The sequence below is a fragment of the Stegostoma tigrinum genome, chromosome 2 (assembly GCF_030684315.1).
Source record: "Stegostoma tigrinum isolate sSteTig4 chromosome 2, sSteTig4.hap1, whole genome shotgun sequence".
NCBI classification, from domain to species: domain Eukaryota; kingdom Metazoa; phylum Chordata; class Chondrichthyes; order Orectolobiformes; family Stegostomatidae; genus Stegostoma; species Stegostoma tigrinum.
In genome coordinates, this window is record NC_081355.1 from 28,840,025 (window position 1) to 28,852,322 (window position 12,298).

General features: G+C 42.0%; 1 protein-coding gene across 4 annotated transcripts in view; it reads right to left on the reverse strand.

The window, feature by feature from the left end:
- mrs2 (magnesium transporter MRS2) overlaps window positions 1–11,524 on the reverse strand; it is a 48,466-nt gene extending 36,942 nt beyond the window's left edge. For 3 of the 4 annotated variants that reach the window (XM_048524571.2, XM_048524581.2, XM_048524562.2), the window contains exons 1-4: window positions 10,993–11,524; window positions 6,563–6,636; window positions 6,452–6,488; window positions 5,240–5,352 (exon numbers count right to left, since the gene is read on the reverse strand). In XM_048524571.2, the coding sequence (XP_048380528.1) occupies window positions 5,240–5,352; window positions 6,452–6,488; window positions 6,563–6,636; window positions 10,993–11,203 (435 nt within the window). In that variant the 5' untranslated portion in view covers window positions 11,204–11,524. The remainder of the gene's footprint in view (window positions 1–5,239; window positions 5,353–6,451; window positions 6,489–6,562; window positions 6,637–10,992) is intronic. The other variant, XM_048524586.2, reaches the window with a different exon arrangement.
- Between the last annotated feature and the right edge of the window lie 774 nt (window positions 11,525–12,298).

A 12,298-nucleotide genomic window follows, 5' to 3' on the forward strand; every position in this document is an offset into this window, starting at 1 on the left:
AACCTTAACTATGCAAGGACATATCCTGTGATGTGAAAGGCTGCCATTTTTTGAGGGGGTGATGCCTATCACAGTGGCAGTATTCCATTCCATCAATGTAGCATTGATTGTATGGACACTTTAGTTGTGCAATCTATATTTTGGTAAGTTTATATACCTCAGTGCTCTTTAATCAGACCTGACATTGGCCTCCCTGCAGAGCCTCCATGTCACACCATGCCAGGGCATAGCAGGAGGCTTGAGTGTGATAGATAGAAGGACTCAGGAGTACCATTCAGTATATGGTTTACTTGCTCTGGTAGTCCCCACAGATTATCTGCTCATGTATCTGACATGAGCATCACTGGCTGGTGACCTTGTGGTGAGGTTTCAAAATGCAAAGTCAACATTCAAGGAGAAAGCAATCACAATGCTATGAACAGAAGCCAGCAAGATATGGAACCTCCACAAATTGCCGCATGGCCTCGACAGAGAGAAATTAGCAAGTGAAGTTTCCCCATGAAGTGGAAGAGAATGATGCAACTCAGGACTTAGGCCTCGCTGTTATTTTCTCCAACTCTGTCCTGGACCAAACTGTTATAATTGTTGAAGGAGGACTTGTGCTTGGAAGGACTGATGGGTGTCAAGGTCACAGTTATCCTGATTGGTGCACGCTAGGGACTTGTTTCAACAATCAGTGATGACCAGTCTGGCATCACTGAATCCTCAACTCAAAAAATAGCGGAACACAACTAGTGCCAATTTCTTCAAATCATAGCAGTTCACACCTTTCGCCCATGATGAGAGTCAGACAGACCAGGCAGTGAGGTTCTCCAAGGTACATGGTACTACAGACTGCACCCACATTGCTTTCAGAGTGCTGTATCACCAATCTGCAGGATTCATCAAGTGAAATGGCCCACACTCTCTCAATGTTCAAATTATAGGTGACTGCTGATGCCAGACTGTAGAGGTCTGAGGTAGATACCTTTGGAGCTGTCGTGATTCATACATACTGGGGAATTTGTAGCTTTCTATTTTCTTGGGCAGTACAGGGATGCCTGCTAAAAGCAAAGGGCCACCCCTTTAAGCATGGTTGATGAAACCCCCATTAAACCCTCAGAATGACACCAAATGGAGATACAAGGCCAGCTATACTTTCACAAGAGCCATGGTGAACAGACCATAGGCCTTCATAAGATGATACTTAAAACTTGGGCTGTTCTGCTGAGGCCTTACAATAAAGCATCGCTGTGACAAACTGTGCCCTACTGAGCGGAAAAATCAGATATTCCAATTGAAACCTGCTTCCAAGTTGAATGAACTGGGTTTGGACTTCCTTTCATTGTTTAGTATTCTTTCAATTATATGGCTAGCCCCTGCTTAGTGCAAACAACATTTGAGCATTGCTATTTTCACAACTGATGCAATTTGTTGCAAGATAACGGTATCATTAGCCATTTGATTGTACGGTTAAGTATCTTGCAAGAAACTACACATTACAGATGCAACTGACCGCCAGGAAAAGGCCGCAAGCAGTGAGACAGCCAACCACCATCATTTAGGGCCAAAGTTAGGTAGCTCTTCAAGCTTCAGTCAGCATATGATATTTAAGTGTTTCAAATAAAAACCTCTCACATTAGGCTGTAAGTTCAGTGGAATCCTGAGGCATGTCCTTTCAATGCATCAGTCAACAGTTAGCTTTACCTGTTTCAGAGCATGCTTGGGCTTGTGCTGAAATGTATTGAATGTGCAATAAGCAGTGCTCAGTGCATCTTTTGTCAAAGGCCAATGCGCTATGAGAGAGAATGGACATGTCAGGTGCCCACTGTACATTCCCCACTATTGACAAGCAATGTGGTCCCTTGAAAAGCTGATAGGTAGAATGACCCTCTCTCCACAGAATCATCACTGATCTTGTACTTTCACTCATAAGGTGGGTGTAAGATGTGGGTGGAACAGGCCCTAGAACAATCTCTATGCATTGCATTTAATCTCAGTGTTGTCCATTTTAAAGTACAAGGTCTTGGCTGCCTCTTCAGATATCCTAAGGTTGAAAGAAGTTGGGAGCAAAGAGGTCCTTCTGCAGCTGTACAGGGCCCTGGTGAGACCGCACCTGGAGTATTGTGTGCAGTTTTGGTCTCCAAACTTGAGCAAGGACATTCTTGCTATTGAGGGAGTGCAGTGTAGGTTCACGAGGTCAATTCCCAGAATGGCGGGACTATCATATGTTGAAAGATTGGAGCGACTGGGCTTGTATACACTTGAGTTTAGAAGGATGAGAGGGGATCTGATTGAGGCGTATAAGATTATTAAGGGATTGGACACTCTGGAGGCAGGAAGCATGTTTCCGCTGATGGGTGAGTCCAGAACCAGAGGACAGTTTAAAAATAAGGGGTAGACCATTTAGAACAGAGTTGAGGAAAAACTTCTTCACCCAGAGAGTGGTGGATATATGGAATGCGCTGCCCCAGAAGGCAGTGGAGGCCAACTCTCTGGATACTTTCAAGGAAGAGATAGATAGAGCTCTTAAAGATAGTGGAATCAAGGGTTATGGGGACAAGGCAGGAACAGGATACTGATTGTGGATGCTGAGCCATGATCATAATGAATGGTGGTGCTGGCTCAAAGGGCAGAATGGCCTACCCCAGCACGTATTGTCTATTGTCTCATCAACAAGGTTCTATGATTCTATGCTTGGTGTCTGAGGCTATCTGCGGGAAAGGAGTCGGAAGTTTGAGAGATGAGTAAAAGACGGCCATCACAACTTCTTTCAACCTTAGGATATCTGAAGAGGCTGCTCATCTCTCAAATAGAACTGACTTAACCAGGTTTGACAGTGACAAAGGCAAGAGATCAGACCTTCACGAGCAAATAGATACTTGTCTATAAACATGCAAAATTATTTACCGTTGTATCTCCTTTGCCACTTACATGCCCTCAGTAAGACTTTTCGTCTTCCTCTCACTATGTCCACGTGCAGTCCTGGCCTCTGAAACTGGAGTGGAGGGAGCCTACTCTTTGCTCTATTGGCTTGGATGATGTGGGTGGTGGTCCCAGGGGCTGTTTGGGCCTAGTGGACCCTGGCCTTCTGAGAACCTCATGCCCAGCTGCAGGCTCACCTGCCTTGGCTTGAACTGCTGTCGGTTTGTGGATCACAGGCTGGAAGGAGGTGGATGGGGTGGACACTTCTGAATTTGGATTTCCAGAAGGCATTTGATCAGATGTCACATAAAAGACACAGGATAGGAGGTCACAGTATTAGCAGTAATGTATTAACTTGGATTGATTAACACACAAGACAGAAAGTGGAGACTGACAAGACTGTTTTAGGCTTGAAAGTTTGTGACTAGTAGAGTGCTGCAAGGATCAGTCCTCTGACTTCAATTGTTTACTATCTTTATTAATGATTTGGGACTAGTCAGAACAGAATAATTTATCCATGTTTTCTGATAATCAAAAATTTGTAGCAGGCATTTTGTAATCAGTGCATTACAAATCTGCAAGACAATATGGATGCGTTTATTGAGTGGATTCAAGGATTGCTTCTTAATAATAAAGGTTAGCAAGGAGAAATGTTAGATGTAATGTATTTGGATTTCCAGAAGGCATTTGATCAGATGTCACATAAAAGACACAGGATAGGAGGTCACAGTATTAGCAGTAATGTATTAACTTGGATTGATTAACACACAAGACAGAATTTCTGGAATTTTTGAACTGGCTCCTCATCCCTATGGATGGTTGTCAACACTAGTCAATCCTCCTGAGGCAGAGGGTACCTAGAACAAGGTTAATGCCCTTTGTTCCCCTTCCTGTCTCGCAGTTGGTTCTGGACTGCTCTGGTTACAATAATGTACTGCAGGTCTGTGCACATATCTGGCAGCCACACCCTGTACAATTCGAACAAAATTTCCCAATTTTTAAATTCCAACCCCTTTGCAATAAAGACTACAACACCATTTGCCTTTTTAATTACTTGATGTATGCGCATGTGAACATTTTGTGTTTCATGACCAAGAACACCCTGCTGCACTTTTTTGTCTCTCTCCATTTAATTAATCTTGCTATCAAAGTGCATGACCTCACCATTTCCTACATCAAACGCCATTTGCCAAGTTTTTGCCCACTCAATAAACGCATCCATATCGTCTTGCAGATTTGTAATGCACTGATTACAAAATGCCTGCTACAAATTTTTGATTATCAGAAAACATGGATAAATTATTCTGTTCTGACTAGACCCAAATCATTAATAAAGATAGTAAACAATTGAAGTCAGAGGACTGATCCTTGCAGCACTCTACTAGTCACAAACTTTCAAACCTAAAACAGTCTTGTCAGTCTCCACTTTCTGTCTTGTGTGTTAATCAATCCAAGTTAATACATTACTGCTAATACTGTGACCTCCTATCCTGTGTCTTTTATGTGACATCTGATCAAATGCCTTCTGGAAATCCAAATACATTACATCTAACATTTCTCCTTGCTAACCTTTATTATTAAGAAGCAATCCTTAATGGTCTCTAGAAATTTGTCTTCCATGCTACCTTTGCCCACTTGATTTGTCAGATTAAATCACCCACATGGCTATTGTAGCGTCCTTCTTACACATCTCCATTATTATTAGATTTATACTTTGTCCTACAGCGAAGCAACTCTTTGCAAGCCGATAGGCAACCTCCACCTGTGACTTTTTTCTTTTGATTTCATTTCCACTAAATTGATTCCACATCATGATCTCTTGCACTTATGTCATTACTCAGCATCACACATACTTTCCTTTAAAAACAAAGCTAACCCCATTTCCAAAACATTAACTCTATTTTTTTCTTCAGTGAAACTGCGAAATCTGATTTTCTCCAGTTTTTTCTGTATTTGTTTCTATTCTTCCAGTCAGTTGCACAATGAAACTGACCTGATGCACTCTTCTCCCAGTTCCAATGGGTCTCTCCCTCTTTAAGGACAGAGACAAATGGGAACACCATGACCTCCAGGTCATGTATCACCCTGATTTGGACGTACATTCCTATGCTTTCATTTTCCCTGCCCCAGGATCATGGAATTCCCTAACAGCTTGGTCAGAGTGCCTTCATTATAGGTACTACAGCAGTTTAAGTAAAAATGTTCACTTCAAGAGCAACTAAGAATGCGTTCGAGATGCCAATCATGTTTCTGTTATGCTTACCCCGTGAATGCAATGAAAGAGAGAGCTTTTCAACACTGAATTAACCAGAAGCATCACTGAGAACCTTCTTACCTCCATTCTGAGGATGATACAATTGTTCCTCGTATTAATGCTTGTTAAATGTTGAAACCGTAAATCTCGAGCCTGAAGGCCAAGTTCGTGGTACAGTTCTGTCTTCTTTCGTTCTACAATGAAAAAAATCACTATCATTGAATCGGTTTGTGCAATAAACTGGGAACATTTACAACCTCTCACAACTTAAGAAAAACAAATACACCAGAGATGGTGCCACTGAATTTAAGTATAAGCAGACTCATTCTGCCACTTAAACCACACAGCAAACTAAACATTCAGCAGCATTAATATGAATTTCATCATGTTACATTAACTTAGTGCCCACTCTTTGCACGCATGCCTCAACAGATTTAGGCTCTGAACAGCTGTCTATGGAATCAGCCCTGCAAAACCATGGAATGCAAACATCTAATCAGATGTAAGGGGGCAGAATTTGTAAAATGGCTTAGGTCTCTTGCAAAGAGCAGTGAGGTGCCATGACCCATCACCACTGTTTGCCCAATGTCTATTGTTGATGAAAATTAAATCGACTGACTTTAAGAAATTCAAAGCAAAGCTCAACAGGAGGCAGTTAACTTTACAGCATGAAATGCCCTCTTTTTGGAATCCTCTATAAATCCCTCCACTCTCCCTTAAAATCCATCTAAAGTTTAGATTTTCCAACCTCAACCCAATATTAAGTTTAGTGGAGCAGGAAACTTGACGTTTCGGGTCAGGTGCTTTCTTCTGAAAAAGGGTCCCGATCCGAAACATAAACTTTCCTGCTCCAGTGATATTGCCTGGTCTGCTGTGCTCCTCCAGCTCCATACTGTATTATCTCTGACTCCAGCATCTGCAGTTCTTACTATATACAATATTAAGTTTTATTGGTTTCATGCTTAATTATGTATCTGTGAAGCAGCAAGGGGCCTTGTTCTGCATTAAATAAGTGTTATATAAATGCAAGTTATTGGTGAAACAGACCTGATTGCCTGCCCATTCTAAAATGATAGAAGGATTTAAAATTAAATGAGAACTACCTGCTAGTTTCTTTTATTGGGCCACTGAAGATGCACATAGGATAAGCAATTAAGAAGATGACTATGTAGTGAGGGATTGGCACCACAAGGAGATTGAGATTAAGACTGATTTACAAATTGATACAACAAGAATTTCTCCTGACAACAAATACATTTGGAAATTATAAGAGATAGTTGAAGGCAAACTTACCAAAGGAGTTTACATTCCCAGCACTGTCATATCTCATCTGTAAAATAAATATTCTTAATGTGGTACTTGCATATTTTCTGTGAATTTAAAAAAAATACAGATTATACTTACCACAGAAAATACTGGAATCACACTGACAAGTGTTGTTTGTGAAGAGTCTGTACTGCGGTTTCGCCAACTAATTACTGAAGAAATCCAAAAGATGTAAATATTAAAGACTTGCTTTCTACACAAACAAGTAAACCTGTATGCTGGTTTGCTACGAAATATAGAAACTAAAAATTATTTAGCACAGATGAGGCTCAGACAACATTACCTACAAGTCATTAAATATGATAAAGATTTAGCACAGAAAATAGGAACAGCAAGACTGGGATCTTTGAGGGGAGAAATTACATTGGGTTCTTGGGCTGAGAGGCCTAGGGCTGTTCAGGACTGAATCAAAAGGTTCAGACTTCCTAGCCTAATCCCATTGACTTTCAGCATCGCTAAAAAACTGTACTTGTTCACCTAATCTGATCGTGTGCAAAATGGATGCCATATCATTTCACGATCCCAATATAGACCATATTTGAAAAGTCTATTTCGTGCATTGTGAAATGTTTTGAAACATTAATGTCACGAAAGTGCATGAAAGCCAATTATTTATTTCTTTGTCTAATGTTAAATTAAATCCATTTTAGCATGGCATGTGATGCTGAATGCAGCCTTGCGATAATTTAGACAATTACACACCATATACATGGAGATGACATCAGATGGAGCGCAGGTTACTGAAAACTTGTGTAGTGAATGACCCAGAGATAAACTTCCCCAATAAACTAACACTAGGCTAAATTACTCTAGCTTGATTCAATATTTGCAATGGAGCTGTCACATTTGATGAGTAAGAGAGACACACTACCGTTTCAGTCATGATCTAACTGAAAGGCAGAAGGGGGAAATGGTCTATTCCTGTTCTTAACTTCAACCATGCTTATTTTTTCAGTTCAATGCCAATAATGCAATGCAAGTTATTGTTTCACCTCAAAGCTGTGACTGTGTGTCATCTAGATAATAACCTAAAATTTCTTCTTTAAGTCTACTTGACTTGTTACTTCATCCAATACCAGCACCCAAGAGTTATCAAAGCCTTCCTCTTCTGGCATCTCCTAATTTTACACTCCCTGGTCTAGTCTTTACATGAAATAACTTTTCATTTTTATTTAATTGTAGGCTCGGCAAGTGCCAGTTGTTGCAATGAAGTCAACATCCAATCTTCAATAATTCCAATTTCCTTTTCTTTTAAAAGGTAGTTTGGAGTTGACAAACAGATGTTTTGCTTCTTATGCTTAAATAGGCTTTCTTACAGAAGATGCCATACTGAAATAGTAGGATTCTGCAATAAAAATAAAGTGCCAGAAAAACTCAACAGGTCTGATGCTGTGTGTTGAGGGAGAAACAGAGTTAATGTTTAACATCCAAGAACTCTTCCTTAGAGCAGGAGAAGTCTAGAAAATGATCTCTTTTATCCTATTGTCAAAGCGGGAGGAAAAGCAAGAGAAACAGATGATGGGGATGCACCAAATTCCAAGCCAATGGGAACGCTAATAGTAGTACAGGAGAGATTGGTATACAATCCATGTGCTAATATTAGGTGCAAAGGATGTTGCTTTTGGCCATTGTTAATCCTTGAAAATAATACATTATGGAAGGCATTACCTGGAAGAATGGAAGCAGTGGATTCAAAGGGAACAAATTGTATGCTGCAAAGGCTATGTGCCCTGACAACATTCTAGCAATGGTACTGAAGACCTGACCTCCAGAACTTGTTGCTTCCCTAGACAAGTGACCAGTACAGTTATAACACTGGCATCTATCCAACAATGTGGAGAATTGCCAAGGTATGTCCTGTACACAAAACACAGGATAAATCTAACATGGAAAATTACCGCCCCACCAGTTTACTCTCGAGCATCAGTAAAGTGATTGAAGGTTTCATTAACAGTGCTATCGAGCAGCACTTGCTCAGTGATGCCCAGGTTGGGTTCCACCGGGGACACTCAGCCCCTGACCTCATTATAGCCTTGATTCAAACTTGGACAAAAGAGATGAATTCCAGAGGTGAAGCTACCGTGATAGCTCTTGATGTCAAGGCTGCATTTGACCAGGCTGGTGTCAAGGAAACCGAGCAAAACTGGAATCAAAGGGTATCGGGGCAAACTCTCCAGTGGTTGGAGTCATACCTGGCACACAAGAAAACGGTTGCGGTCACAAAGGTCAGTCATCTTAGCTCCATGTCATCTCTGCTGGCGTTCCACAGGGCAGTGGCCTAGGCCTAATCATCCTCAGCTGTTTCATCAATGACATTCCCTCCATCATAAAGTCAGAAGTGGGGATGTTCACAGGTGAGTGCATAATATTCAGCACAATTCATGAGACTTCAGATACTGATGCAGCCAATGTTCAAATGCGACAAGATCTGGACAATATCTAGGCTTGGGCTAGCAAGAGGCAAGTGATATTCGTGCCACATAAATGCAATACAATGGCTATCTTCAATAAGAGACAATCGAATCACCATCTTTTGACATTCAATTGTGTTACCATCACTGAATCCTCCATTATCAACATCCTGAGAAGGGACTGCCGTTCACCAAGGCGGCAACTGGACTTGCAATATAAATAGTGGCCACAACAGCAGGTCAGATGCTAGAAGTACTGCAGTGAGTAACTCACCTGTTGACTGACCAAAGACTGTCCACCATTTACAAGACACGAGTCAGGAGACTGGTGGAATAAACCCCACTTGCCTGGATGGGTGCAGCTCCAACTGCACTCAAGAAGCTTGACACCATCCAGGACAAACCAGCTTGCTTTACTGGCACCATATCCTCCAACATCCACTCACTCCACACTGATGCTCAGTAGCACCAGCAGTGTGTACTTTCGACAAGATGTACTGCAGAAATTCACCAAAGATCCTTTAGAAAGCACCTTCCAAACCCAAGGCCACTTCCATCTAGAAGGACAAGGGCAACAGATATATGGGAACGCCACCACCTTCAAGTTCCCCTCCAAGCCATTCACCATACTGACTTGGGAATATATCGCTGTTCCTTCACTGTTGTTGGGTCAAAATCCTGGACTTCCCTCCCTCAGGGCATTGAGGGTCAACCTGAAGCATGTGGACTGCAGCGGTTCAAGGAGGCAGGTTATCATCAACTTCACAGGCAGCTAGGAATGGGCAATAAATGCAGTCTAGCCAACAATGCCCACGTCCCACTGGTAAATTAAAACCTACATGAAATTGGCTGGAAATCTGAAATAGGAAAAATTTCAAGGCTGCGGAGAAGAAAGAGGAGTAGGCCAAATTGTGAAACATTTTCATAGCACCAAATAGCCTTGTTCTGTGCTGCTGTATTCTATGTTAATCATTGCAAGATGATTAGATTTATTATTGATTATTAGAAAACAATGCTTTTGTCAAAACAGTAACATGGACAAAACACACCATCATGGTATCCAGTTTGTGGTCATCTACTGAAGGATGCTTGTGTTAGTTTCGTGGCTACCTATCCAGCGACATGTCAGATTCTCGATGTGTAATGCCAATGTTAAGTCTTTTACTTTCTGAGAGGTCGGTGATATGTCACCACATTTCACAGGAACATGTGTCAGAAGGCCAGCTACCTGGTAGACTGCAACCTTTGTGCATGCCTACTAGTGATGGCTAGTTAAGATTCATGGAACTCTGTGTAGGATTTTCAAGTCTATGACTCTTGATTGGGACGCCTGGTTACAAAATGATCAGCTACCTCCAGGAGGCAACCTACAGCCCAATAAGCTTGGAAATTTTGAGGGGGGCCAGTTTTGGTTATCAGAGGACATTTGCCTTTTCAACATTTAGGTGCGACCCTAAACCTTGATGTTTCTTTTAAAAGGCGGTACACTCATGCAGCAACTGGACAGGGTCAGCTACTACATCAGTGCATCGAATACTTGCATTACAACGTGCAAAGTCTATTCTCAATTCACCAACAGTCAAACATCACAAGGCAGCCAATGGAAACTTCTCAAAGGTACTCTGAAAGCCACTTGGAGAAAGTTGGCTTTGAACTCATCAGCTGGGAAGTGTGCAGCGGTCTACCCACAATGGTGAGCTCTGTGTTCTGAAGGTGTGGCTGGGTTTGAAGCAAGGTGGATGATGAAGGCCAAAGATGGAGAAACAAGGAAGTTCTAGAAGACATGCAACCTCTCATCTAGCAAGGACTGACTAATTACTGATTTATTTTCCATATCAACACCCTTTCAGTTGATCATTTTCCCTTTCTATCCCTATAATATTGTTCGAGCTTGAACCTCGCTCTTATATGTTCACTTTTTCCTGTTCTTCCCTCTCACGACAATAGAACTCAATGGGAAGTGTCTTCGCTTCCAAGATCCACCAATTATTAGTCTAGTCAAACTGTACGTGCTCCACTTTTCTGCATTTACTGCCATGACGCCTTATAACGTAAATACAGCTTCAATAAATTTGTGCACCCGAAATACATACTCACACTGGCTGCTTGAGCTGAACTGGAAGATATGTTGGGGATGAATTTCCAATCCGCATACATGCGGTGCGGATGTTCTTGTTTCACACACACACTTTGAAATCTTACACATGGAACCGTATTTAAAAGATGAAAAATTAACGAGACCGGCTTTAAGAATGGCCCGCTCTTTGAAAGAACGTAGCAAACACCTGGATAGTCCGTAGATCTCCATTCAATTCTTGTTTGAACTTCCTTCACAGCCAAAGAATAACTGGGACCCAATAACTGATCGTATCAGCGATGAAGGGCATGAAGTTCTCTCCCGGAAGAAAACAACAACAGCCGTAAAGTGTCTAAATTAAAAGCGACCTCCTAACGTAACTTTCGCAAATACGAATAAAGACCGGCTGTCCAGAACATTGTTATTACTACATCACGGAATATACAAAGCAACGAACTGCGCGGGGTTCGAAAAATCCAGGCAGAATTCGAAATTAGAATGTATCCCTTCGCAACAGAGTAACAATTCTGTCTCAGGGATCCAACTCCGGAAACTGACATGTTTCAATGTGCGCAAGCGCAGTCCGGCTGGCTGGTATCCGCATGCCCAGAGTTTTATTATCTTGGCAGAATAAAGGAGCAAATTACTGCAGATGATGGAATCTGTACTGAAAACAACAAACGCTGAAGCTGGGTCCACTTTTCTGTCCTGAGCATATTACAGTGAATCACAGCGTAAACTGAGGAACAACATCTCATCTTCTGACTAGGCACTTTACAACCTCCTGGACTTAATATTGAATTCCACGCCTTCAAATTGTGAACCAATTTCTATTTCTTCCTTTTAGCTTTACTTGTTACATTGTCACCTCAGTGGGACTGTCTGCGCTTTCAAGTCCAGCAGTTAGACACACCATTATTCTGAGGTAGCAAGAACTGCAGGTGCTGGAGCCAGATTCAATATTGTGTGGAGCTGGATGAACACATCAAGTCATGCTGCATCAGAGGAGCAGAAGAGTCAACATTTTGGGTTAAAACCCTTCGCCAGGACTGGGGAGAGGGAAGAGAACTGGGAAATAGGGGAAGGTGGGTGGGGCTGTGGGAAGATAGGTGGGATGATGCTAGATGGATGCAGGTAGGGAGTATTGGAGATTGGTCAGTGGGAAGGGAATGGCAGATGGTGGGAAAGAAGGTGGACAGGTAGTGTCAGGTCAAGGAGGCAGGGATGAGAGGGAGGGTTGGACATGGGATGAGGCCATGGGTGGGGAGATTTTGAAACTGGTGAACTCCTAAGTTGAGGTGATCGGGCTGTAGGCTCCTGAACTGG